The sequence below is a fragment of the Dama dama genome, chromosome 8 (genome assembly GCF_033118175.1).
Source record: "Dama dama isolate Ldn47 chromosome 8, ASM3311817v1, whole genome shotgun sequence".
NCBI lineage: Eukaryota > Metazoa > Chordata > Mammalia > Artiodactyla > Cervidae > Dama > Dama dama.
The window spans coordinates 13824026-13851202 of record NC_083688.1 but is presented as its reverse complement, the minus strand read 5'-3'; the positions used below and the strand labels follow the sequence as shown (position 1 = coordinate 13851202).

At 58.0% G+C, this 27177-nt stretch overlaps 1 protein-coding gene across 1 annotated transcript in view; it reads left to right on the top strand.

The window, feature by feature from the left end:
* Window positions 1-17532, top strand: part of ADGRB2 (adhesion G protein-coupled receptor B2) — a 36742-nt gene extending 19210 nt beyond the window's left edge. The window contains exons 4-30 of the mRNA XM_061148437.1: window positions 50-214; window positions 1415-1579; window positions 2178-2342; window positions 2425-2592; window positions 2667-2768; window positions 2944-3050; window positions 3824-4018; window positions 4203-4271; window positions 4348-4456; window positions 4771-5101; window positions 5481-5586; window positions 5770-5813; window positions 6081-6207; window positions 6669-6772; window positions 6888-6990; window positions 7684-7834; window positions 8014-8083; window positions 8503-8569; window positions 8702-8787; window positions 9094-9192; window positions 11262-11433; window positions 11753-11848; window positions 12197-12236; window positions 13159-13778; window positions 16113-16148; window positions 16418-16516; window positions 17050-17532. Of these exons, the coding sequence (XP_061004420.1) occupies window positions 50-214; window positions 1415-1579; window positions 2178-2342; window positions 2425-2592; window positions 2667-2768; window positions 2944-3050; window positions 3824-4018; window positions 4203-4271; window positions 4348-4456; window positions 4771-5101; window positions 5481-5586; window positions 5770-5813; window positions 6081-6207; window positions 6669-6772; window positions 6888-6990; window positions 7684-7834; window positions 8014-8083; window positions 8503-8569; window positions 8702-8787; window positions 9094-9192; window positions 11262-11433; window positions 11753-11848; window positions 12197-12236; window positions 13159-13778; window positions 16113-16148; window positions 16418-16516; window positions 17050-17235 (3782 nt within the window). The 3' untranslated portion in view covers window positions 17236-17532. The remainder of the gene's footprint in view (window positions 1-49; window positions 215-1414; window positions 1580-2177; window positions 2343-2424; window positions 2593-2666; window positions 2769-2943; window positions 3051-3823; window positions 4019-4202; window positions 4272-4347; window positions 4457-4770; window positions 5102-5480; window positions 5587-5769; window positions 5814-6080; window positions 6208-6668; window positions 6773-6887; window positions 6991-7683; window positions 7835-8013; window positions 8084-8502; window positions 8570-8701; window positions 8788-9093; window positions 9193-11261; window positions 11434-11752; window positions 11849-12196; window positions 12237-13158; window positions 13779-16112; window positions 16149-16417; window positions 16517-17049) is intronic.
* The last annotated feature ends 9645 nt before the right edge of the window (window positions 17533-27177 follow it).

Sequence of the window (27177 nt, the reverse complement as noted above, 5' to 3'; positions counted from 1 at the left end):
CAGTGCTTGGGAGATACCCCCTGCCGCCGACGCTGTCCCTCTCTCGTAGGCGACCCGGCAGCTGAGGAGTGGTCCCCGTGGAGCGTGTGTTCCCTGACGTGTGGGCAGGGCCTGCAGGTGCGGACCCGCTCCTGCGTGTCCTCCCCCTATGGGACCCTGTGCAGCGGGCCCCTGCGGGAGACCCGGCCCTGCAACAATTCAGCCACCTGCCCAGGTATGCCCATCCTCCCCGCCTGGTCTGCCTGCAGGGTCAGGTCCTGTCTGGGACTCGGGCAAGTTCATCTTCCAAAGATGGTTGGTTGCCTCCTCCTTTCATTCAGCAAAGTTGACCGTCCACCCCCGCCCCCCACCATCTGTGCCCAGCCCCCACCCAGGGCACTGGGGACACAGATGAATCAGACCAGGGCCCGCAGTAGCGGGCTTGGTTCTGGGCACGTCACGCCCCTAATACCTATATCCTGGTAATCAAGGCGTGTCTTGTTACCTTCACCGTCCTGCCTGTCCCCTGTGCTGTGGCCACACTGGCACCTCTTGCACTTTTCCCACCTCCCTGCACTGGCTTATTCTCATCCTATCCCCTCCACCTCCCCCTGGGCTATTAAAATTCAGCCTGTCCTTCAAGATCTGGGAGAAATGCCACTTTAGAAAAAAAAAGAAAAGAAACTTTCTCTGACCAGCCCCTCCTTCCTCTGACTGCCTATCCTACTCCCCAGGGAGTCCCCTCTAGACCCTGAAGCCTTCCTTGGTTCAGCATGGAGTTGTTGGGAATGCGCATGCGCCTGAGGGGCCTGGCGGCTTTAGCAGTCCTGCCCGCTGTGCCTGAGGGAGTGAAGTGGTGCCTAGGCCAGACAGACTCTTGGCTGGGAACTTAAGAGTAGGGCTACCCCGGGGAAGGGGGTCTTGGCCACTGGGGGTGTGCAGGAGCTTGCAAAGGGCTGGGGCAAAGCTGTGTTCCGATGTGAGCTCTTTGTGTCAGTGTCCATGTAGAGGGTCATGTCTATTTGTGTGTCCACGTGCTTGGGATCGGGAGGGGCATTGTCTTGCCCCTGCCTGCCTTGTTGGATTCTTGCTCTGGGTCTGAGGTGGGGAGGGGTAGGGATGGAGTAAGGCGGGGTAGATCTTGAGCCCTTTCCTGGGCTTGCCTGTGTCCCTCCCCAGGAGAGGAGGACCCCTGGCTCCCCTCCTGGGTTGATTCTAGTCTCCCAGGTCGGGTGTCCACAGGCAGTGTGGCCTATGTGAGTTGGGACTACAAGTCTGTGTCTTCTACAATCACCCTCAAAGGGCGGTGTCCTGGGGTCCAGGACAGAGCCAATGAGGAGCGGGGGCCGAGCCGCCGGAGCTCCTGATTGGTGGGCGGATGGCAGTGGGCGGGGCCAAGGTGCCGCCCAGCCACCGGCCACATGCTTCCTTGCAGTGCACGGCGTGTGGGAGGAGTGGGGGTCCTGGAGCCTGTGCTCCCGCAGCTGCGGGCGGGGGTCCCGGAGCCGGATGCGGACCTGCGTGCCCCCCCAGCACGGCGGCAAGGCCTGCGAGGGTCCCGAGCTGCAGACTAAGCTCTGCAGTATGGCCGCCTGCCCGGGTCAGTAGCACCCGTGGGCTTTCAGGCGGGCATTGCCCAGCCAGGGTGGGGGGTCGGGAAAGGGGAGGAAGTCAGGTCCAATGCCCTGCCCCTGGGGGACCCCAGGACTTTGACCAAGCATGGGGAGACCGGCAAAGTCTACCTGCCAGTGTGGTAAGTGACCTGGCCCGGCACGTACTTGGAGTTGGCACCCAGGGACCCCCATCCGAGGGGGCTGCTTGCCTGTGCCCCTTCCCCTGAGCTATGCCTTGTTGTTCATAGCAGTTTGGAGCTCATGGCCGGCTGGGCTCTGAGAAGACCCAAAGCTGGGCTTACATGTGGGCAAAGATCAGAAGGTGGCCCAGCGCCCATTTCTCTAGCCAGAAGAGAGTGTGTGTGCCTCAGTGCCAAGTGGAGAGGGTCCTGTGTTCCTGGAGCTGGTGACAGGCAGGCCCAGGCCCAGGCACCACCAGCTCCCTCTAGCCCCCCCTTCATCCACCCCTCTCCAGTGGGTCTGGCCTCCTTCAAATCTGAATGCCATCTCCCTGCAGGGCTTTGCCCCCACCCATCCCCACACCCCTTGCTCAACAGCCATCCCTGCTTGTGTCTCCCCATGCAGTGGAAGGCCAGTGGCTAGAATGGGGTCCCTGGGGCCCATGTTCCACGTCTTGTGCCAACGGGACCCAGCAGCGCAGCCGGAAGTGCAGCGTGGCGGGCCCAGCCTGGGCCACGTGTGCCGGGGCCCTCACTGACACCCGGGAGTGCGGCAACCTTGAGTGCCCGGGTGAGTGTGCGGTGCAGAGGCAGCAGGTGGCGGCCCTGGACCAGGGGGTGCCTGGGGCCACTCACGCCCCCCGTCTCTGCAGCCACAGATGGCAAGTGGGGGCCGTGGAACGCGTGGAGCCTGTGTTCCAAGACATGTGACACAGGCTGGCAGCGCCGTTTCCGCATGTGCCAGGCCACGGGTGCTCAGGGCTATCCCTGCGAGGGCACCAGCGAGGAGGTGAAGCCCTGCAGCGAGAAGAGGTGTCCAGGTATTGCCTGCCGGACCCTGGGGCTTGGGGGGCAAGTGCCTGGGCCTGGCTGAGCCCTGCCGCTCTACCCACAGCCTTCCATGAGATGTGCAGGGACGAGTACGTGATGCTGATGACGTGGAAGAAGGCGGCCGCTGGCGAGATCATCTACAACAAGTGCCCCCCCAATGCCTCAGGTCAGGGGCAAGTGGCTCTCCCTGCAGGTTCCCCACTCCCCACTCCGCTGACACCCACCATCCCTGCTGTTCCCTTCCAAGCCTCTGGCCTCCTTGAGTCTCCATCCTGAGGTGTGGAGTGAAGTGGGTGAGAGCTGAGCCCCCACATCCAGCCCTCTCTCCTGTCCCCCTGCAGGGTCTGCCAGCCGCCGCTGTCTCCTCAGTGCCCAGGGTGTGGCCTACTGGGGGCTGCCCAGCTTTGCCCGCTGTATCTCCCACGAGTACCGCTACCTGTATCTGTCAGTGAGTGCACCCTGCTGGGCTGGGGGGACACAGGGTCTGCCCCAGACTCTGGTGGGGGAAGGAGGGAGCTTGATTCTTGCTCATGCCCATGTGCCTTGGCCTATAGACGCGTGCCCACTTCTACCCAATTCTGCCTCTCCTTGTCTGGCAAACTCCTATTCATCCCTCAATGCTAGACTCTCTTGCCTTAGCCCTAGTGCCTACCTCTCTGCACCTGCAGCCCCCCTGAGCTTCTCCATCATTAGGTGTTGCATGCTCATCACAGTGTCTGTGTCCTGTGAGTCTGTGAGCTCCTTGAGGGCAGGAACAAAGTTGAAGTTATTTTTAGGTCCCCAGTGCCCAACCCAGGGCTCCCCATGGGGTAAAAATGTTGTTCGCGAACCTGGCCTATGTGTACTTGTCTGCCTGGAACTGGTATTGTGTTTGTGCTTGGAACTTGTATTTGAGAGGGAGAGAGCACAGCGCACTTCAGCATGGGTTGACTCCTTTCCGTTGGGGAGGTCCCTGAACTGTGTTTACCATCTTTTATATGTGCATCTGAGCTCCTTGCTTCTCTTGCTACTTCTATTTCAGTCTTTTTTTTTTTTTTTAAGTATCTTTAGGGATTCTGTCCCTGTATGTGTCTCTTTCTTAGATTCTGTCTTCCCACAGTCTGAGCATCTCTATCTGACCTCCCTCTGGATGCACATGGTGGCTGGACTGGAGCGGGATGGGCCAGGGGCTGGCCCCAGCTCTTGACGCTTCCGTTACAGTGGTCCCCCTGTCACCTGCAGCTTCGGGAGCACCTGGCCAAGGGGCAGCGCATGCTGGCGGGCGAGGGCATGTCTCAGGTGGTGCGCAGCCTGCAGGAGCTCCTGGCCCGGCGCACCTACTACAGCGGGGACCTGCTTTTCTCCGTGGACATTCTGAGGAACGTCACTGACACCTTCAAGAGAGCCACCTACGTGCCCTCGGCTGACGACGTGCAGGTACCCCTCTGCTCTGTCAAGAGGAAGAGGGGCTAAAGGTTCAGAAGCCCTGTTGTGAAGGAGAGAGGCCAAGCCCCTATAGCTGAGTCTGCCGGTGGGGGGGTGTGGTGGCAGGTGTGGCTGTGGTGGGGAAGCTACTGTCCCTGGGGTCGGGACCAGCCAACACCCACTGCTCTCTCCCCAGCGCTTCTTCCAGGTGGTGAGCTTCATGGTAGATGCAGAGAACAAGGACAAGTGGGATGACGCTCAGCAGGTGAGGCGCTGGGCTACTAGGCTTCTTCCCCCGTGGCTCACCCCACCTCGGCCCCTTATACCCTTTCTGTCCCCAGGTGTCTCCGGGCTCTGTGCACCTGCTCCGGGTTGTGGAAGACTTCATTCACCTGGTGGGCGATGCTCTCAAGGCCTTCCAGAGCTCTCTGATTGTCACAGATAACCTGGGTACAAAGAGGCAGGCCGGGGAGGGGCTGCTGGATGGGTCCGAACACAGGACACCACAGGGGAGGGGATGGTTTCCGAGGGCTCTTCCTGTTTTCCTCTCCTATTCTCTGGATCCTGTCTTCCCTCATTTAACTCCTTAATCATATCCCTGTCTCCAAGTTTTCTTCCCGTTCCTCCATCTCTTTGCTGTTTCTCTATGTGTCCGCCCCACCTCTGTGTCTGTACCAGCCTTGATGTCTCCATCTGTCTCCCCCATGTCTGTCTCTTCCCCATGACAGTTCTCTCTGTCTCTTGTCTCTCTCGGTCCATGGCAGTGATCAGCATTCAGCGAGAGCCCGTCTCCGCTGTTTCCAGCGACATCACGTTCCCCATGCGGGGCCGCCGGGGCATGAAGGACTGGGTGCGGTACTCAGAGGACCGCCTCTTCCTACCCAAGGAGGTGCTCAGCCTCTCCTCCCCAGGGAAGCCGGCTGCATCTGGGGCAGCAGGCAGCCTGGGCAGAGGGAGAGGCCCAGGAACCGTGCCCCCTGGCCCTGGCCACTCCCACCAGCGCCTCCTCCCGGCAGACCCCGAGGATTCCTCCTCCTACTTTGTGATTGGTGCTGTTCTCTACCGCACCCTGGGCCTCATCTTGCCACCGCCCAGGTGAGTCCCTGGGAGGAGGGACCTGGATGGGGCTGCTGTAGATCCCGGCAGCCCAGGTGAGGAAGGAGGGCTGAGCCCATGCTGGCCACAGAGAGATCTGTCCGGAGCCTCCCGCAGCCTCTTGGACCTTTTGCCTGGCTCTGGACACAAGTGCTTCTCAGAGATGTCCATTGCAGCTCCCAGAGACGGCAAAGGGGTCCGTGGGGTGTTGGACTCGGTTCTAGACCTTACTCAAAGTCTTAGGCCCCACTGAACCCTAGGCCTTCCTCTAGCCTTGGCCCCATGGTAGCCTCCTGCCTTTGGTCCAAAGCACCTTTCAGGTTCCTAGCTAGGTGTGGGTACCTGCAGGCAGGAGCTGACCTCAGCATCTGTCCCCCAGGCCCCCGCTGGCTGTCACATCCAGGGTGATGACAGTGACCGTGAGGCCTCCCACCCAGCCACTAGCTGAGCCCCTCATCACAGTGGAGCTCTCCTACATCATCAATGTGAGTAGGGCCTGGGCAGGGGACCCTGGGGTAATGCAGCAAGGATAGCCAAAGGCCTGTCTGGGAACGTGGTCTCCCCTGACGGTGGGCTGTACCTCTGACCCATAGGATCCTGCCATGTCAGGGTGGGTGGTGGTCAGGGGTGGTGAGCTCCTCACCCCACACTGGTCTTCTGCTCCCCAGGGCACCACGGATCCCCACTGTGCCAGCTGGGACTACTCCAGAGCGTGAGTTGGGCAAGGGCTCAGTGTGGGGAAGGATGCAGCCACAGGACTCCTCCCTTGGGTGGGGGTGTCCCACCTGGAATCCCAGAGGGCAGGTTCCTGGGCACCATCCTTGGCCTAAGGGATCAAGGGCAGACCCCGGGGTTCTGGCTGCCTACCTCTTGGATGTGGCCTTGCCCTGGGTCTCACCTCTTCTTGGGCAGCAGCCGGCACTGGGGGTGGGACTGCCGAGCCAGGCTGGGGCTCATTCCCCCTCTCCCTGGACCCAAGAGATGCCAGCTCAGGGGACTGGGACACCGAGAGCTGCCAGACGCTGGAGACGCAGGCAGCCCACACCCGCTGCCAGTGCCAGCGCCTGTCCACCTTCGCCGTGCTGGCCCAGCCGCCCAAGGACCTGGTGAGTGGGAGGGAAGTGCCCGGGCTGGACAGGAGAAGAGGTTCCTGGGTGCCAGGGGCCATCTGTGGTGGTGGTTGCGGGGGGACCTGGGTGATCCCACGTGGCGTCTGAGTAGGTGTAGTTGTGGGAGGGCACAAGGAAGTCTGTGCCCCCGGGATGGTGTGCACAATGATGACACACTCCTGGGGGTGTGTGGCAGTGGGTGATTGCCTGCATGTACACACACGTGTGCATCTGGTTGTGAGCGGAAGAGTGTGGGTGACAGCATAAATACGCGGCTACATATGTGACTGGGTCTGCTCCGTGCACGTGTGAAGGCAGCAGTGAATCCCCTCTGTGTGGGCGTGACACAGATGGAGGTGCCAGTCTGTCCTAGACAGGAAGTGGGGGAGGGCGAGGGCACCCCTGCAGCTGCCCCCCACCCCCGTGACCCTTCCGACTGTCTGCCCCTCTACCCCCAGACCCTGGAGCTGGCGGGCTCCCCCTCGGTCCCCCTTGTGATCGGCTGTGCCGTGTCCTGCATGGCACTGCTCACCCTGCTTGCCATCTACGCTGCCTTCTGGAGGTAGGTGGGATGGTGGGGGGTAGGGGTGGGGAAGGAGGTGTCCAGCCACCCCAGGTTGGGCGGGGCAGCTAGCTTTTCTGTCTGTGCCCACTGTGTCCCCCACCTTCGCCCCCAGGTTCATAAAGTCGGAGCGCTCCATCATCTTGCTGAACTTCTGTCTATCCATCCTGGCGTCCAACATCCTGATCCTTGTGGGCCAGTCACGGGCGCTGAGCAAGGCAGGTGCAGGCTCACAGGGGTGCCGGGGTGTGAGAGTGGGGTGAAGCGGGGGACGGCACGCACGTGTGCGTGCGTATGAAACTGAAGTGCTGGATGTGTGTAGACTCTCAAGCTGGGGGTTGTGTGAGAGTGTGAGTGGGAGCTGGTGTGTGAGCATCCATGCAGGCGCTGGAGAGGGTGGGGGTGTGTGTTCCAGGGAGAGATGTCTGTGTACATCGGTGAACTGAGCGAGTGTATGCACGTGTGTTGGGTGTGTCTACGGGCACAAGGGAGCCCAAGTGAAGCCTCTTGTGCCCCTTGCCCATGTATGATCTGTGCTGGCTGTCCCCTTGTGCCCCCACGGCCCTCTCTGCCTGTCGCCAGCCCTGGTGGTTCCAGACGTGAGGCCCGCCTGGCCGTGACGTCGCAGGCCCTCCTGTTTGTCCCCCTCCCTGGCAGCCCCGTCTGTGCGTGGGCAGCCTGCCCGCCCGCCTGCCCGCCCCTGGATGCCGAGCACCGTGTGCGTGTCACTGGGCCCGTGTCGTGCTGTGTGTGGGTGCAGGAAGACGGGGGTGCCTGGCAGGGCTCTGTGGGGGGGTGGAGCTCAGGTGGGCGGCCGTGGCAGCGCCCAGCAGCAGCGGGCGTGGGAAGCCCGGCGCCTCCCACCCTGGTGGCTGCTCAGGGCCACTCCCTGTCTTTTGTTGTCCCCGCAGGGTGTGTGCACCATGACCGCCGCCTTCCTGCACTTCTTCTTTCTGTCGTCCTTCTGCTGGGTGCTCACTGAGGCCTGGCAGTCCTACCTGGCTGTCATTGGGCGGATGCGCACCCGCCTTGTCCGCAAGCGCTTCCTCTGCCTGGGCTGGGGTGAGCAGGGCCCATGCTGGACCTTGTCCCTGGGCCTTGGGGGCAAGGGCAGCTGGAGAGCTTCAGCTTTGGCCCCAGCCCTGCTCTCTGGGCACAGGGGTCAGCTGGGCTGGGGGTCTGGGAGGATGAAGGACCCCGAGGACGGGCGGCCGTCTCACTCTGGCTCCCCCGCTCCCCAGGTCTGCCTGCCCTGGTGGTGGCCGTGTCCGTCGGCTTTACCCGCACCAAAGGATACGGTACATCCAGCTAGTACGTGGGCCTCCCAGGGTGGGCGGTGGGGGGTCCATGGACCTGATAGGGTTTCAGACTTCTTAGACTGCGATCCTGGCCCATGCCCGCTGTGAGCCTTCGGGCCAGTTGTCCCATGTCTGAGCCTCAGTTTCCCTGACTATAAAAGGCTGTGCTGGGATTGGATGATCTCAGAACCGTTTACTCAGGGATCAGCCTTGTTTGACCCCCGCAGTAGCCTCAGAGCCTTTGTTAGAGGGGTGACCTAGGCTCTGCCAGAGCCAGTGGCTCACTCTCACCCTGTCTGGGTCCTGGCCCCATGTGTGATGTGACCTGGCAGCTCAGGGAGCCCTGAGGGATGGCGTTTGAGGGTGGTGGCAAGCCTCCCTGGGTATCTGATGCCCACCTGGGTATCTGATACCCCGTTTTCCCTTCCCCAGCTGCTGGCTTTCTCTGGAGGGTGGCCTGCTTTATGCCTTCGTGGGCCCGGCAGCTGTCATTGTCCTGGTATGTGCCCCTGCAGTGTCTTGGGACGGGCGTGTGGCCCCAGGGGGTCTGCCTCCTCCACCTGGGGTGTCCCTGCCAGGAGGGCATCTGGTGATCCTGTCTTCCCCAACTCCCACTCCACTGGGCCCCCAGGTGAATATGCTCATCGGAATCATCGTCTTCAACAAGCTCATGGCTCGCGATGGCATCTCAGACAAGTCCAAGAAGCAGAGGGCCGGGTAAGGGGAGGGGGGTTGTCTGTGCCATGGCCTCGTGGGCAGTGCTGTAGGCAGGGTGGGCCACAGCCACCCTTGGAGACTCAGGGCTTGATGATGCGACTGGGGCTCCCTGGCCTTGGGGCATCAAGGGTGCAGGCAAGGTGGGCACCCGCTGTGCTCAGCTGCAGCCCCTCGCCCACCCTAACCCACCTCTCTCTCTCTCATCTGCCCTCCCCCTCCCACCCCACTCGGGGCTCACACCGCCCCACCTCCTCCCATTTCCTGTGTGTCTTCCCCGCCTTCTCCCATGTCTGTGCCGCCCCCGAGGTCGGAGCGGTGCCCCTGGGCCAGCCTGCTCCTCCCCTGCTCAGCGTGTGGAGCGGTCCCCAGCCCCCTGCTCAGCTCAGCCTCGGCCAGGAACGCCATGTTAGTTGTGCCCCCGTGGGGAAGGGGGGGTGGGCGGGGGCAAAAGAGTGGGGGGCAGTGCTCGTGGTTGGGGGGGAGGAGGGATATCAGCCCAGCACCCTGCCAACTCCTCCCACTCTCAAGGGTGATAGCAAAGGGGGCACAGGGAATGAATGTCTGTGCCTTCCAGAATATGCTGGAGTCCTGTGCCGCGCCCCCACGTTGCTCCCCGCCCCTGCCCCCCACCCCCAGCTTACAATTTATTCAGGCACAGCCATACCCTCCTCCTTACACCCCCCAACCTACAGAGGCTCATAGAATCTTCGGCTCAGAATTTTTGAGCCCAAAGAACCTTAGAATTAGAATGATAGAATCTTAGAATAAGACAATCAGAAGCTAAGAATGTTCGAATGAGTGAATCAGAGAGTCTTATCATCTGTCATAGAATCTGAGACTTAGAATTTCAGAGGCATTGAATCTCACAATCAGTTGGAGGACAGAGAAGCTTAGAGGTAGGGAATTATTAGGCTGAGATGTCCCCTGGCAGCTGAGACTCTTAAAGTCCCAGCCACACAAGAGTAGAATGAATGAATGAACTCACAAGTGTTTCAGGCCCCACCTTCCACTGAGGGCCAGAAAGGCAGCTAACACTCCCCTGACCAGTGGGGGCCCAGCCCTGGCTTGCTCACCTCCAGGGTCAGGGAGCTCACTGCCTGTGGAGGTGGCAGGGACCGTCTCCAGGAGCTCCATGTAGTAGAAAGCTCCCTCTCACTTGGGCTGCCATCTGCTTCTCTGACCCAGTCTCTCAGAACGAGCAGTCAAAAGCCTGGGCTTTGGAGGCAGCCAAGTTGAGTCTGCATCCTGGCTCTGGCTCTGGCTCTGCCCAGCTGGGCACACTCCAGTTTTCTCATCTGTAAATTGGGATAATAATCCCCACGCCTGTTTATTAGAGTTGTTTGGTCACAGTATGACTCATGTATGTAAAGTATTCGGTGTAGGGCCTGGCAGAGCATTGATGGTTAATCAATGGCAGCTCTCATGACTGTCATTAGGCCCTCTCTTTGGTCTTGGCTTTTCCCCCGGGGGGTTGTGGAGGCCCCTGTGCCCGCCCCCTGCCAGGCTAAACAACCCTCGACCACTCTTCCTAGGACAGGTCTTGGCCCCCCGCCCATGTCTCTGCCTGGCCAGAACCGTGCCCACTCCTGCCTGCCTCTCCCACCCCAGTTGTTCGTGAGGCAGAGTGGGCAGGGTGTGGCGCGGAGGGCAAGACTGCCCCCACTGTGCCCTCATCGACTGTTGCTGGTGGGGGCAGGCTGACACTGGTGCCCGGATGCCAGGGACCCTCTCCCTTTTTTCTCTGCCCTCCTTTGTCAAGGAGGCTGGGGACGTGTGGGTTTGGCCCTGACCCCACCCTCCCCCCCCCCCCCACCCCACCTCCTCCACCCCTGCCAGCTATGGTCTTTCTGCCCAGCTCTGAGCAGGTGCCCTAGAGCCTGGCACCTCCTCCTTGGGAAACTGAGGCGGAGGAGCCTCTGCCGCCCCGGCCCCCTCATCTCCCCCGAATATTTGTGCTCTGTGATGTCCTCCGTCCTCTCTGCCCGTTTAAGCTTCCAGTGTGTCTCTGCCCGTCTCATCCCCGCTCTCACGTGTCTGTCGTCTCGCTTTGTCCCTCTATCTCTCCTCCCCTCCCAGAGTCTCTGGGGATGCGGCCCAAGGCCTGTGATTTTGTGCAAATTGGGGCTGAAACTCACAGCGTCTGTATCTGTCTCCCTCCTCCTCTTCTGTCCCACTGGTTCTCTCCAGCTTCTCCGTCTCTGCCCCCCAATGCTGCCTCTGGCTCCGTCCCCTGTGTCGGTGTGTCTGTCCCTTCCTCCCTCCTGGTCCCCCAGTTTTCTGCTCTTTGTCTTTGTTGTTTCTCTGCCCTCAGCTGCTCAGCCCCTCTCTGCCTGGGGATGTTACTGGGGTCATACCGTTGGGGGCCCTGCCAGTCTCGGGCAGCTCAAGGGCCCCAGGCTGAGTGCAGGCCCAGGCTCAGTCCAGCCTGGCCCCCGGGAGGGTCCCCCCCGACGGACTGTCTGCCTCATCCTCAGGGCCTCGCTCTGGAGCTCCTGCGTGGTGCTGCCCCTGCTGGCGCTCACCTGGATGTCCGCCGTCCTGGCCATGACAGACCGCCGCTCCGTCCTCTTCCAGGCCCTGTTCGCGGTCTTCAACTCTGCACAGGGCTTTGTCATCACCGCCGTCCACTGCTTCCTACGCCGAGAGGTGGGCTGGGCTTCTCCGGGGCCCCGGCCACCCCTGCCTGCAACCCCACACCGGTCCCTTGCCACTCCCCATGGTGCAGATGGGCACAGCTGGGGAGGATTGAGGCCCTGAGCAGGCCCCCATCTGGGCAGCTCTTGGTGTGGAAGCTGATAACCTGGGCAGCCGTGGCCCCCCTGGGGCTCCTTCTACCCACCCCCCTAGGCTGGATACACCGCTTTCCTTTCATGCCCACATGGGTGCCTGGGGTGGAAGGCACAGCTCGCCGTAGCCAAGGCGCCCTGTGGTGGCCTCAGGCCCAGCAGGCACCTGCTGCCCCCAGGTCCAGGACGTGGTGAAGTGCCAGATGGGCGTGTGCCGGGCCGATGAGAGTGAAGACTCCCCCGACTCGTGTAAGAACGGGCAGCTGCAGATCCTGGTGAGTGAGGAGGCCTGGGGAGGACACAGGTGGGTTCTGAGTGCCCCCTGCCCTAGACCCCTCACCTTCCCCCTTCCCTCTTCTCTGTCCCCATCTTTCTGGGGACTGAGATCAGGTTTGATTCTGGCTCAGCTGCTGACAGCTGAGTGGCCTTGGGCAAGTCCCCGCTTCAGACATCTCCCCGTCTCGGGTGGGTCTGGAGGAGACCACACCGGGGGCCCCTCTGCTCTGCTGGGCAGTGTGCCATGGGCAGACCCTCTGGCTGGGTAGGGAGGGGCCTAAGTTCCCTCCCACCCTGATACATGGATCCTCTCTCTGCCTGTCTGCTCTCTCCCTCTCTGCCTATAGTCAGACTTTGAAAAAGATGTGGATCTGGCTTGTCAGACAGGTGAGTGTGCCAGGGCAGCGCTGAGAATGGCCCCAGAGATGGGGATGAGCAGGGAGCCCCCGAGCCCTCCCATGGGATGCTTTGATGGATTCTGGCTGTGGGGTCAGGCAGCCCTGAGCTGGAGTCAAGGCTGTGAATATCACTCACTGTATGACTTTGGGTGGACAGCTTACTCCTGAAATCTCACCTATAAAGGAGAGAAATCTGTTCTCCTAGAGTGGATAGGAGCCTTAAATCAATGCACTTCAGTTCAGCTGCTCAGTCGTATCCGACTCTGCGACCCCATGAATCTCAGCACGCCAGGCTTCCCTGTCCATCACTAACTCCCAGAGTTTACTCAAACTCATGTCCATCGAGTCAGTGATGCCATCCAGCCATCTCATCATCTGTCATCCCCTTCTCCTCCTGCCCCCAATTCCTCCCAGCATCAGGGTCTTTTCCAATGAGTCAACTCTTCGAATGAGGTGGACAAAGTATTGGAGCTTCAGCTTCAGCATCAGTCCTTCAATTAGGGGACACCAAATGCCTAGCAGGGTGCTCAGCACAAAGTGGCTGTTATATTATTGTCATTTCCGTGATTCTTATCAGAATTTCCAAGTTCTGTCACCTAGGGCAGAACTGCCCAGGGAGCAGGGAGGGACAAGGCCCTTTTGACAGCCTTGGGGCTGTGGGGTCAGAGGTCAGGACCTGCACCTGGACACTGTGGGAGTGGGGACCTTGGCTTCGTTCCTTGCTCTGTCTGGCTTTGGGCCCTGGGGATGGTCACCATCTTAACCCCTGTGTTAACCACCCAGCTGTCACTCCGGGACTCAGTTGCCCCCACCATCCAAGCTCAGGGCCTTGGTACCTGCCCAGCCTGGGCAAGGGGACATCTGGGGGCTCCTGCTCCCCCGGACTGACTTCCCTCCGCTCCTGCCCCCAGTGCTGTTCAAGGAGGTCAACACTTGCAACCCATCCACCATCACGGGCACGCTGTCCCGCTTGTCTCTGGATGAGGACGAGGAGCCCAAGTCCTGCCTCGTGGGCCCTGAGGGCAGCCTCAGCTTCTCACCACTGCCTGGCAACATCCTGGTGCCCATGGCAGCCTCGCCAGGGCTGGGGGAACCACCGCCCCCCCAGGAGGCCAACCCCGTGTACATGTGCGGTGAGGGTGGCCTGCGGCAGCTGGACCTCACGTGGCTGCGGCCGACCGAGCCGGGCTCCGAGGGGGACTACATGGTGCTGCCCCGGAGGACTCTGAGCCTGCAGCCTGGCGGCGGGGGTGGAGGTGCCGAGGATCCCCCGCGGGCCCGGCCTGAGGGCACGCCCCGCCGGGCCTCCAAGTCCCTGGGCCACACCGAAGCCTACCCCAGCTTCCTCTCTGTGGAACACTCGGGCCTGGGGCTGGGCCCTGCCTATGGGTCTCTACAGAACCCCTACGGGATGACCTTCCAACCGCCACCACCAACACCCAGCGCCCGCCAGGTGCCGGAGCCGGGGGAGCGCAGCCGGACCATGCCCCGAACTGTACCCGGCTCCACCATGAAGCTGGGCTCCCTGGAGGTGAGGAGCTGCCGGGCCTGGGGTTGGGGGTCAGAGGCCCCCAGGGTGCCCGTGACTGTTTGGCAGCGTCCGGGAAAGGACAGCCAGCAGCCTCCCCATACAAAGTCCCAGGAAGCATATGTGCTATGGGTTTCTCCTCCGTTGATGCCCATGGCGGCTCCAAGGGAATCCTGGCTCCTCTGAGCTCCTCAGATGGGCTTGGTCTCCACACGCTGAGGGTGCCCTTCTCGAAGGTGCTCACATTTGCTTGTGCCTGTTTTGGGGTGAACTGGTCAGGGTGGGCCCTCATTTAAGGGGCCCGTGGCTCAGGCCTGGTGCCTTATTGCTAGGGAAGCCATATCTAGGAGCTGAGAGCCCGGGCTTCCAAGTTCCTGAGTTCAGATCTGAGCGCTGCTGGATCAGCAACAAGATCTGGTGCAGTCTCCCCTCCCCGAGACTCATGTAATCTCTCTTTGCCCTAATCTCTCTGAGCCTCAGTCTCCTCATTGGTAAAGTGGGGATAACGTAGCAGCCTCTTGGTAGAGTTGTCGCGAGGACTAATCGACGGATATAAAACATTTATCTCTGTGTGGAACAGGTAGAAAGTGCTCGATAACTGGGGAGTGCTACTGTTACTGTTCCTGAGATCAGCCTCAGGCACTGCCCACAGGCCTGTGGTAATTGCCTCGCTCTACCCCCTCAGAGAGAACAGAAGCCCCTCTCTTTCCCTGACTGTGTGTTTTCTGTGGCTGCCCTGCCTTCTGTCTGGCTCCCTCAGGCCTGCTCCCTTCAGGGAATCACTGGCAATAAGCAGTTGGTAGTGACCCACTGTAGAACTCTAGAACATTCTAGAACTTTCATTGGCAGGGTGAGGAAGGTGTGGATGAGGGAAGGGGCAGGAGTCACCGCTTGGGCACCATTGGCTGCTCATGTTTGGGCCCCAGAAACCGGCTCCCCATCCTCCCTACGGAGAAAACTAAGTTAGCAGCTAGAAGGTTCGCAAGTTTAGTTTTTTCCTCCCAAAATGTTTCTTGAACATTTGGTGCCTGCTCCTGCCGCAGATGGCAGAAACAGGAAGGCGTCACAAAGACAGAAAACTCTCGACACGGGCAGCGGGGAGGGGAGCACTCAGCATCATGGCAGGTTTTGTTCTGTGGACACCTGCCCATGCTTTGAGCCCTGAGCAGGGGCCAGCGCTGGGCTCCTTGTGTGGGTGGTAGCAATAAACGTGGCAGAGTCTTGAGGGGTCAAGAATGACGTCCAGAATTCTGGTGTGGGCAACTGCGATGGGGCGGGGGCGGAGGAGTGCGTTTGGGGTGGGGGAAGTTAGAGTTTATTCCGTCGGGCACAGCTGTGTGTGCGGTGCCTGTGGACATCAGGGAGCAAGGAGTGGGAGTCCCGTGGCCTCTGAAAGGGCAGTGTGGCCAGAAGTGGGGAGGACACGCGTGTGCACGGTGAAGGGCCGGGGAGAGTCCCGGGCAGAGCGCAGGGGCCTGGAGTTGGAGAAGTCAGGGTGGGTGGCCGAGAAAGAGCAGGCAGGGAGGTGGAAGGACCAGGAGAGGCTGTCACCAACCCCTGTGGTGGTGAGTGTGTGTGCCGGCCTGGGACTGGGGAAATCCAGATGGTGGTTTTAGCCACATCCTTGAGGACTGTGGGCAAGTCCCTTCTCCCTGGACCTCAGTCTCCTTGGTATAACCTGGGAAGGTTTGGTCTTGGTCTCATGAGTGCTCCCGGGCTGACATTCTGGGATGCTGAGGACTTCTTGAGTGGTACTGGACGCGGCATAGGCCACTGGGGCCTTGAAGGTGGTCTTGGGCAAGAGAGAGCTGGGAGAGGCATGAGGGAGGGCGGCCAGAGAGGCGGGGCCGCGTTTGGCTGGCAGAGGGGCAAAGTGCAAGCAGAGGAAGGCTTCTGTGATGCTGAGTCCTGTATCTGCAGCGGGGTGGAGGTTTCCAGGGAGAGGGGAGCCTGTCGGTGTCAGAGAGGATGGGGCGAGATGGGCCAGGACAGGGATTGCCTCGAGGGCACAGAGGGTCTGCCCTGCGGTCGGCGGTGGGGACCTGTGTCCCTGCCTTGTTGGAAGTCTGCGCTGTGGCATCTGGCCGCTGTGTACATGCACGTCTACACGTGTGCCTGCCTGCGTGTACCTCTTGGGGTGGGATCGCACTTAAGCGCCTCATCTCTCAGGCCTCCACCCTATTTCCACAGCCTCAAGGGCTGCCCTTTAAAGGATTCCTAATTGCTGGGCCTAGGCAGGGGGACAGACCCCGGGGGAGCAGACTTCCTGTTTCTCTAAAGCCCCTGCACTTGGTTAAAAAGTTCTCTTCTCCTTCACTGCCTCCTGGTTCTTCTCAGCGAAAGAAGTTACGGTATTCAGACCTGGACTTTGAGGTAAGTGCTGCAGTGCATGTGTGTGTTGAGTTGTGTGTGTGTGTGTTGGGGGTGGTGTCTGGCCGTGGAGGGGCCCCTCCTAAAATTCACCCAAGCGCCAGTGCACAGCCTGAGCCCATGACAGTCCCTCTGCTGCCCAAGGCCAGAGCTCTGGGGTGAAGACCAAACCAGGCCTCGTCCCAGAGGAGCCAGCAGCAGGCAGGGATGTGGGGACCCGGGTGCTGAGTGCCCCGTGGGGAGCACCTCCCCTGACGCCCTGTGGCTCCCAGAAGGTGATGCACACCCGGAAACGGCACTCGGAACTCTACCACGAGCTCAACCAGAAGTTCCACACTTTCGACCGCTACCGTAGCCAGTCCACGGCCAAGGTGAGCGCTCCTCCCGTGGCTGCCCCTGCCCAGAGCCGGGGGCCCGACCGGGCACAATGGCCCCTGCAGTCAGACCCTGAGCCGTGGTCCCCTGTGGCAGAGGGAGAAGCGGGGGGTGGGGTGTGTGTGTGTGTGTGTGTCCCCGGGTGGGGCAGCAGAACGGAGCGTGTCCAGCATAAGTACCCCGGACTGGGTAGGGGTGCGGCGGCCTCAGCCTCAGCCCGCCTCACCAAGGGCCTGCCTGTGGCATAAGCAACAGTCTGGGGTTTTTCTGGAGGTGGCGGGTATCGGTGGGGGCTTCCCCAGGACCTTGAGAAGGATGGGCAGACAGGAGACATGGTCTCAGGGGGCCGCTCTGAGCACAGGAGTCAGGAACCCAGCTCTGGAGCTGGTGGGACTGGATTTGAACCTCACTGATTGGTGGTAACGTGGGACATCACCAGCCCTCCCTGGGCCTCCTCAGTTGGTTCTTCTGTACACTGGGTGAGAGGGTGTGGGCCCATCTCCACGGGCCCTTTTTGCTCCACCCACAGGAGAAGCCCAGTCCAGGGGAGCGTCCCGGCTTGTCCCAACAGCGGCGACATCAGAGCTGGAGTACCTTCAAGTCTATGACGCTGGGCTCGCTGCCCCCCAAGCCCCGAGAGCGGCTGGCCCTACACCGGGCAGCAGCCTGGGAACCCACAGAACCACCGGATGGCGACTTCCAGACGGAGGTGTGAGTGCCACGCCGGACTGCCCACTGCGTATAAATATTATATATCTCTCTATTTTCACACTCCACTTTGGAACTACCCAGGAGCCAGCGCCCCCTCCCCTCTCCCGAGGGCTGGGCAGGGAGGCACAGTGGACTCGGCCAGGCTGGGGAAGCCAGACACGGTGTGGCCGGGGGGCCGGGGTCCTTCCCTGTTTCTCAGAGGCCTCTCAGCTCCTGGAGCCCCATCTTCACCCCCAGCCTGTCTGTCCCTGTCCCGGGCTGGGGAGGGGGGAGGGGAACTTTGTTGGGAATAAACTTCACTCTGTGGATTTTGCTGCTGAGCTGTTTGCTTCTCCAGGAGAAGGCCCAGCCTTGGGACCCCCAGCTTTGTTCCTCTGTCTCTGTGATTCACCTCTCTTGGTCTTGACACATTGTGATGGGGTCCAGCTGGGAGAGGGGTGGCCTGGGCTCTGACCCCATCTTTGCTCCGGACTCTCTGGGTGACCCTGGACCCTGTTGGGGTATAGGGTAACCAGATTGGGAATGTAGGGTGGGGCCCCTTGAAGCTAGACTTCCTCAGTAGCTGTGATGGTCATGGCTGCCTTGCACTGAGACCCAGAGGCCAGGCAGAGCTTAGTGACCTCAGTTTCCTCATCTGTGAAATGGGGATGGTGACAGTACCTACCTCATAGGGTTGTTATGAGGATAAAACAATTTAACAGATATAAAGAGCTAATATATGTGCAAGTGCCTGGCACATTAGCTGTTTAAGTATTAGCTGTTGTCTGAGAAACTTGGTTTCCTGCTGTGCTCCGTGTTAGGACCTCCATGCCCTCGGCCTGGACCCCTCACCACAGCTTTGCAGGAAGGTTTTAGGCAGCCCGTTTTGCGGATAAGAAAATGAAGCCAGAGGTGGGAAATGACTTGCTCAAGGCCACAGTCAGAGGCAGGGCCAGGACTGCATCTTTATCAACACTCTCCTAGTAGGACTGGAGGCTTGAGCTCAACTTGCAGGGACCCAACCTTCATGGTTGCAGGAAACCAGTCAGGGAGCTGGGTGCTGGGGGAGCCTCAGGTTCCAGGGCTCAGGTGGATGTGGGGAGGAGGGGCCAGGCCGGCTTGGTGCCAGAGGGCAATTTCTAGGGCATAATCTTTACCGGCCTGAGTGAGTGGACGCTGCTCAGTTCCCAGGAATCTAGAAGTGACCAGATAGGATCAGTGTGGAGACGTGTTGCTCTGGCTCTTCTGTGGTTAAGCAGCCACGGGAGCAGAGGCCACAGGTACATCTTTCGGTCACCCCTTAGCAGCAGGGGTGCCTCTGGGCCCTTCCCCAGGGACTCGGAGACACGGGCGCAGCCCCTTGGGGAGCTGACCGTCTCTGGGGTGGACATGTCAGAGGGAGGGGCTAGGTGTGGCAGGAGACTGAGTGGGGGAGAAGGAAGAAGGGACTGGCTACTGGGGTGGGGGTGGATGTCACAGATAATGACTTCCTGGAGCAGCTGGAGGACTGGGGGTCGTGGTGGTACAGGCTCCCCCAGGCTCTGAATCCTGCCACCTGTGGGCCCAGTCAGAGGAGAGAGTGGACCACCTCCCCTCAGATGATGGCTCATCAGCTGGCCTTCCCTCCCCTCCAGCACCGCCAGCACTTCTGGGCGCAAACCATTCATTCAAGTACCACCTCACTTGAGTCTTCAAGGTAGGTACTGTGATCCTCCCGTTTTACAGATGAGGAAATCAAGGCTCAGAGAGGGGCCAAACTCCCATGGCTTGTAAGCGGCTATATTGGAACTTGTGGCTGGAGGGAGAAGAGCCCTGGTACCAGCCAGTTTAGGCAGACGGGGACTTTGGTTGAAGCTGCAGCATGGGGGCAGTGGGTGGGTGGTTAGTCTTGGGCGATGAGAGCCAGGGTCAGGGTGTGGCCAGATCTGCCATCCCTTCCAGCTGCTCTCTGTGTCAATGCCATTCTTTCAGGCAAACGTCCTCACTCCCCTGGGCCCCCAGGCTTCCTTCTCCCAGCTCATATGGCTCAACTCTGCCCCCAGAGGGAAAGAAACTTTCTCTTGCATTCCAATCAGAGAACCCCCAAGGAAGGACTCTGATTGGCCCCAGGCAGGGGGTGGGGCACTGTGATTGGCAGCCCCCCTGAGAACCTCATGGGAGGGGGAGGGGGAGTAGGTCTCTAGAAGAGGGAATCCTATTCCCAGTTGTGCTTAGTCACTCAGTCATGTCTGACTCTTTGCAACCCCGTGGACTGTAGCCCCCCAGGCTCCTCTGTCCATGGGACTCTCCAGGAAGGAATACTGGAGTGGGTTGCCATGCCCTCCTCCAGGGGATCTTCCCAACCCAGGGATTGAACCCAGGTCTCCTGCATTGCAGGCAGATTCTTTACCGTCTGAGCTATTCCCAGAAGGGGGTTTAAGGCTCACACAAACAAAGCCCCCTGTCCCTGACCTTGTGCCAGCAGACGCCACCCCACATTCCTGGGCTAGGCTTTTCTCTGAAACATCACCTAAAACTCTCTGGGTGCCTTTCCTTTGTTCCTGCCTTCCTCCTTCCCACCGCTGTGCTCCACTGGCTCCACTAGGATCTCTCCAGCTGAGGTGCAATGTGCATCCCCCCGCCCGCCCCCCTTGCAGTTTCTTAGTTTCTTGCTTTGTATCTGGTTTGAGGAGGAGGGTTAATATTCACCTGATTGATTCTGCTCCAACAGTAGAGCTGCAGCAGAGGCTCCTGGAGGGCTTTGAGACTCACCACGTCCATGGTCAGGGGCAGAGCTTTCCTGTGTGGAGGGCTGTGCTCCTCTCTGCCCCTGAGTCCCCACTCCCCAGGCACTGATGCACTGTGTCTCCTCAGACAGGTTGCCGGGCCCTGTCTGACTTGGGTTTCCTTACCTGTAGTCCTGATTGCCCTTTCATTTGGGCTAATATCTAATAACCATTGTGTCTTTCTTTCTTTTTTAAGAAAGTCTTTATTGAATTTTTGTTACAGCATTGCTTCTGTTTTATGTTTTAGTTTTTGGCCCCTAGGCATGTGGGATCTTAACTCCCTGACCAGGGATCAAACCTGCACCCCCTGCATTGAAAGATGAAGTCTTAACCACTGGACCTCCAGGGATGTCCCCTGTCCTGTCTTTCATCTCATTGTCTTCCTTATTCTTTCTGCCTCCAGTTACTACCTAGCTCTAGTGTGATCGTTTCAAAATGCAGATCTGGCCAGGCCACTGCCCTCCCTACTAAGAAGCCTTCCATCGACCCTGGAATTAGCCTAGAATGCAAGGCCTTTGGTGATGTGGCTGTTGCCTGCCTCTCCTGACCCATCTCTCTCACCTATGTGCCTTTTGCATATGCCATTTCTTCCGCCTGGAACTCCTGCTGGCTCCCGTCGGCAACTTCCCCTTCAGCCTTCCAGATCCAACCGCAGTGACCCCCTCTGTGAAGCTGCCCCTGAACTCCCCACCTCAGCCTTCAGCACTCACTGGGACACACATTTCCCACGGCCCTGGCACACATTTCCACTCTTGCACTGGCACTGGCTGTCATCTGTGTCAACCTGGTTTGGGTTTGTGTATTCAGCTGAGGGCTCCATGTTGAACTATGGCTCTTTACTGAGAGAACAGAAAGTGAAAGTGTTAGTCACTCAGTCCTGTCCCACTCTGCAGACCCATGGACTGTAGCTCGCCAGGCTTCTCTGTCTCTGGGATTTTCCAGGCAGGGATACTACCGTGGGTAGCCATTCCCTTCTCCAGGGGATCTTCCTGACCCAGAGATCAAACCCAGGTCCCCCACATTGCAGGCAGATTCTTTACTAAACCACCAAAGAAGCCCTGAGAGACATGGAATGCACAAATCTCTCCAAACAATGGTTTTCTCATCTGCAAAATGGGGATACTGATCATTCTTACCCAGCCTTCCTGTATCAAGAACATGGCTTGAGATTATTCCCAGGGAGAGTTTTGCAGGTGGTATCCATTCCTCCCTCCCGTTATTCCTGAGGCCCACTCAGTGCTAGCTTGGGACCCCAGGTGGGAAGCCAGCCCAGATGCTGTCCAGGGTGCTGAAAGAGACTTGCCACCCTTCCAGGCAATAAGGAGACAACCTCCTGAGCAGCTCACCCAAGCTCACCTGCAGCCTTTCCTTACCCTTCAGACTGTGGCAAGGTCATGGGTGAGTAGACCATCCCTGCTTTCATAAGATCATACCCCGGGAATATGCAACAAAAGTATAATGCAAACTCTAGCTCTCACTCTCAAAGTTGCTCAGTCATGTCCGACTCTTTGCAACCCCATGGACTGTAGCCTGCCAGGCTCCTCTGTCTGTGGAATTCTCCTGGCAAGAATACTGGAGTGGGTAGCCATTCCCTTCTCCAGGGGATCTTCCTGACTCATGGACCAGACCTTGGTCTCCCACATTGCGGGCAGATTCTTAATCTGTCTGAGCCCAATGCAAACTACATATGTAATTTAAAGCTTTCTAGTAGCTATTTTTAAAAAAATAAAAACTAGTGACATTCATTTAAATAATCTATTTAACCCACTATATCAAGAATGTTATTATTTCAAGAACACATAATCAATATAGAAAAGCTACTTTACATTCTTTTTCCATACCTAAGTCTCTGAAAGTGTGTGCATTACATATACAGTACATCTCAATTCAGAACTGAGGACTCAGTAGCCACATGTGGTCAGTGGCTATCATATTAGCACAGCTCTAGATAGAATAAAGGCAGTGACCTTGGGCAAATCAATTCAGCAACCTCTGAAAAGGAGGTAGGAATACTACCTGCCTCAGCTGGTCATGGGAGGGTTCCTGGAGGTGATGTAAGGAGGGTCCCCAGCTTGGTGCCAGGACTGAGTAGGTCCAAAGTCGATATTCCTGAGATTTGGGTATTCAGGGGACACTAGTGGGCAGAGAGGGGGTGTTGGGGATGTAGGAGAAGGTCCTGAGGAGACCTGGTATCAGGCCTACTTATCCCCCCCTCCCCTCCCCCTCTACAGCCGCCCTCACAACCTGTCTTCCTTTTTCCCTGCCTGCAGCCCCAGATCCTGGGATAAGGCAGGCAGGTTAGGAAAGGCACTTGAATCAACATATTAAAACTCAATTGAGTTTAATTCACTTCCATTAGGCACCAATTAAAAGAAAATTAGGTGGCCTAGGTGGCCAGAGGGAGAACCTGGGTAGAGGATGCTGCCAACTTCTGTCTCTCTGAACTCATCTCCCTTGAGGCTTCTTCTTGAGCCCCCTGTGCAGTTCATGGGGTCCAACAGTTGGGGCTTTTTAGAGCCAGTCCCCAGTCCTCCCTATTACTTCTCCTTGCACTCTTCCAAGGACACCAACCCCAGGAACCCTCCTACCCTCTCAGGCCCTCAAAACACATGCTGAGTGTCCAGGGCAGGGGAGACTCTAATAAGGGTTTTGGTATTTCAGACTAGTGGAAATCCAAGAAGAGTGTTGGGCAGGGGGTGGCAGGATCAGATTTAATAGGATTGCTCAGGGTGGATGGGAAGTGGACGGGGGCAGTTACTGAAGAGTGAGATGGATGCGGAGAGACCAATGAAGAGACCACCCATAAGAAGGAAACTTGAATTAGGGGGATGCTACAGAGGGGGCACGGAAACTATATGTATGCAGCAATGGAATTATCAGCCCCTGGTATGGGCATTATCAGAAGGAGCCAAGGGCGACTTGTGGGCTTCTGTCTTACATGGCTGGATGGATGACCATGCCATTGAATTTGGAGTCCAGGAAGAGGACCAGCTGTGGGGGAGACAGTTATGACTTTCACCTTGAGCCTGTTAACACTGCAATATGTTGGAGATAGTCAAGGGGGAATTTCAAGTAGGAAGTAGGTGGTTAGACATACAGGACTAGAATTCAGGAGAAGGGCGGGACTAGAGTTACTGACATGGCAGGAAGCCGTACTGGAGCAGGTTGCAGGGTGATGGGGAGGTGAAGAAATTAAGGCCGGGTAGACAATTCCTGAAGTGGAGCTATGAAAAGAAGGAAAGCTCAGGGGCCACTGTTGGCTCTGAAGGTGAAGTTACCTGGAGAAGATGATGGAATGTTTCCAAGGATGGAGAGGCCGTCCTTACCCTCTCCCCAAGATCGTACATAATGATAGACCAAAAATAACCAGCCTTACCATCCTGGGAGGCAGGGTCCTGAGCCCTGGTAATGGATATCATCACAGAGATTGATTCTGCTCATTTGCTGGGCAGCAGGCCAGCCACAGTTCCTAAAGGAGGGTGGGAGAGGAGAGGGGTGGGCATTCAACGAAACCTTGGCTCTAAGGTCTAATGGGAAGAGGAACTCTGGACTCTATGGGGAGCTCACAGGCACAAGATGGACAGACAAACCCACTGCCTTGGGCTCTCTGCAGCCCTTGTGCCTGTTCTTTCCAACCAGGCAGGAACAGGGGCGAGCTCACCCCACAAGCTTCAGCTGCCCACTGGTATGTCCCCATCCCTGGCCGTGGCACAGCACAGCCCCAGCCATCAATCTGGGCATTCCCAGGGTCAACCGAGAAAGTCAATATTTAATTTGGGCACCATGTTAATGCCATCGATTGCTGACTCCCCTCCTCCACTTCCTCAGACTCATTTGTCACTTCCCACCCATGGGGGGCGGGGTGGGGTGATGCAGTACTGGAACCCAGGGGCGGCGGAGCTCAGCCAGGGTCCACTTGGGAAAACTGGCTGCATGTGGGGGCGCTGCCCTTAGCCACCCAGCCTCCCATTCTCCCTGAAAACCACTGATCTGCTTTGAGTTTTCCGAGCTCTGTCTCCAGCGAGGAGGAGGTGGGGAGGTCCACATTCCTTCCAGGCAGGAACTGAGCCGAACTCCCTGCAGGGTCCAGGTGTGGCCGCCGGTTGAGCAATGAAGGGAAGGATAGAAGCCGTGAAGGACCTCCCGTGGGACTAAAGCAAGGGCCAATCCTGAGAGCCAGAACCTGAGGGCTGTGCTGGCTCAGGTTTCTGAAGCTCCTCCCAGGTGCCCGCCACTGTGCCCATGTGATGCTGTGGAACCCACACAGGGACTTTATATGGAGTCCATATCTGGGCCCTGGAGATGGGCTTCGGGGAGAGTTGAGCTTAGAGGCCTAGAGCCCCTCTGAGCAGTGAAAGAGGCCGAGGGGAGGGCAGAGCCCATCTCAAGGCTGGGCTGGGTCCAGCTCCTGTGTGTTCTTGTCAGCTCTGTGGATCCAGATATGGACTGGGGGGCTGTGCCTCTGCACCCAGCCCAGCCCACCCACCCTCAGGAAGGGCATGGACTCTGCTTTATGGGCCAGGCCTGTGTTCACAGCTCCATCCCCAACTTCTGATCGACCCTGGGCAAATTAAATAACCTCTCTGAGCCTTAGATTCCTCTTCTGAGAAGTTTCTTAGGGCCTGGATCATTTTTTATACTTTCAGAGGGTCAGGGATGGGCAGGGGCAAACCTTGGTGGCCCAAGGGAGTATTATGAGAGTTCTCACACCGGGCAGTTGTCACATCTGGTGCAGCCTTGAGAAGCTGCTGGCATCGATGCTCTGAGGCTGCTCACTATCAGTTAGGCCTGGGCCACTGTGGCCCCCTAGGTGTTCCTCATTATGCAGAGCTCAAGAGCCAAGGCTGTGTCACCAAGGGGACAGTTGGGTCAGGCCAGCCATGTGGCACTGGGTGTGACCCAACAGGCAGTCCAGCTTGGGGCACCAGCAAGTGGCAACAACATAGGTATACACACACACACACACACACACATACACACACACACACACACGTGAAGAAATACTGCTTCGATGAACTTGTCCAGAGTTTTGTGATTGAAAAATCCACAAGAAGTTGTTTTCATTTCAGCAGACATGTAAGTGTTATGCCTCATGGGTTATTGCTATTTCAGTTATGAATCATGTATGGGGAGTATGAGGACATCTAAATGTCTTAGTCTGCCCCAGATGACTCCCATCCTGAGCTGCCCAGAGACTTCACAGCAGCCCAGATGACCCACTCAGAGCCACTCAGTCAAGCCTAAAGCCAGAAGAGCCTGGCTTGGTCATTCATTTATTCAGTAAACATTATCTGATGTCAAGTTGTGCTAGACCCTGAACTGGGCACTGACAATGTAAAAATAAGGAAGACATACTTCTTAAGAAGGACACAGAGGAGGAGGTAAGCAAGACAAAGGGATGGATTTTGTTTTCTCTGCCCCAAACCTTCTAGGGGCCTCTTGTTTCTCTTAGAATAAAGTTAAATTTCCTTCCTGTGGTCCCTGCCCATCTCTCTGATAGAGCTCCAGTCACATGGCCTCCTTTGTGCTCCTTGAACATAGTTTCTCTCACCCCAGGGCCTTTGCATATGCTATACCCACCACTTGAAAGGTTCTTCCCTGGTTATCTGCTTTGCTGGCTTCTCATCTTTTGATTGAATCTCTAATGCACCTCCTGCATACCCCTTGCCCTTCTGGACCATTTTTAATCACATCACCCTAATCCTTCTATAGTACCGCTTCTCCTGGTGAAATTATGGCACCTATCTTCTGTTTGGGTTTCCCTGGTGGCTCAGGTGGTAAAGAATCTGCCTGCAATGTGGGAGACCTGGGTTCAGTCCCTGGGTTGGGAAGATTCCCTGGAGGAGGGCTGTCTCCTCCACCAGACTGTAAGCCTGTGAGGGCAAAACAGGGTGAGTCTCTGACATTCACACCATTGCCTGGCACATGATGGGAACTTCATAGCTAATGTTGAATGAATGAGTGAATGAATGTGCAATTTAAGGTTCCCATAGGAGATCAAGGGGCAGGTATCCAGGAAGCTGGTAGAGCTAAGGCTCTGGCCCTTGTTTCCCTACCGTAGACCAACTGCATCTGCGTCTCTAGACTTGGGGGTGGAGGGAGGGTGTTGCATGTACAGTCCTGGAAAGGGGAGAGCCCCAGAGAACACCAGCCTTCGAGCATGCATATTGCAGGAGGCTTCTTCCTTGCATATTAACTTGCTGCTGGACTGACAGCTCCAGCTGCTGATGAATTTTTTAGTGTTAGGGCCAACGGTTGATTGGGGATGAAGGCCACGTCCACTTGTGTGGGGGAGAGTTATGTTATGTGCAGCTATTTAGGCAGGGGTTTGCTCCCGGGTGGTCCCTGGGCGCTACCATGTGTAGCTACGTGTCCGAATGGGCTCTGCCCTTAGCTGGCCGACAGCACACATGGGTGATCGATGTTTTACATGCCATCACTTCCAATCCCAACCCAGGGAAGGAAGGGTCCTTAGAAACCACGAGTTTCACTCCCCCTCTCCACATTGTGCAGAGAGGGAAAACAGGCCCACAGAGGGGAGAGGTTGCTCAACATTACACCAAGAGTCCATGGAGGGGAGAGTCAGGACTAGTGCTCAGTGGACATTGAGCATTTATGGAGAGCTATGGTGAACCTGGCACTGCTCTGAGCACTGGGGACTCATCACATGAGGGAAGCTCACGATCCAGGAAAAGGAGCCTGGGAAGAGGGAGTCAGACCTGGACATGAGCAATAGGCCCAAGAGCAGGAAGCGTCTCCTCTGCCTTTAGGCAGAGGGTGTCAGGGGAGGCACTTAAAGAAGACCACACTTGTACAGAGCTTTGAAGAATGATTGAAAACTCAGCAGGCAAAGAAAAGGGAAAGGACACTGCTGGTGGAGGGTGCCATGTAAGCAAATGCACGGAGGTATGAAACAACCTGGAAAGTTTGGAGAATTGCAAATCATGAGGTTTGGGTGGAGAGGAAAGTGTGAGGAGGATGGGCAGCAGAGATGAGGTGGTGAAGGGAGGAAGGTTCCGATGGAGTGGGCCTTGTGGGCCACAATAGGGGTTTGGATTTTATTCTGAGGGCTGCTGGCAAATCACTGGAACAGACTTGGGCTTTAGAAAGACTTCTGTAGCTCCCAAGGAAAAATGAATTCAACAAATACATTTTGAATGCATCCTTACAATGTGCCAGGCACTGCGCTGGGTCCTAAGAAT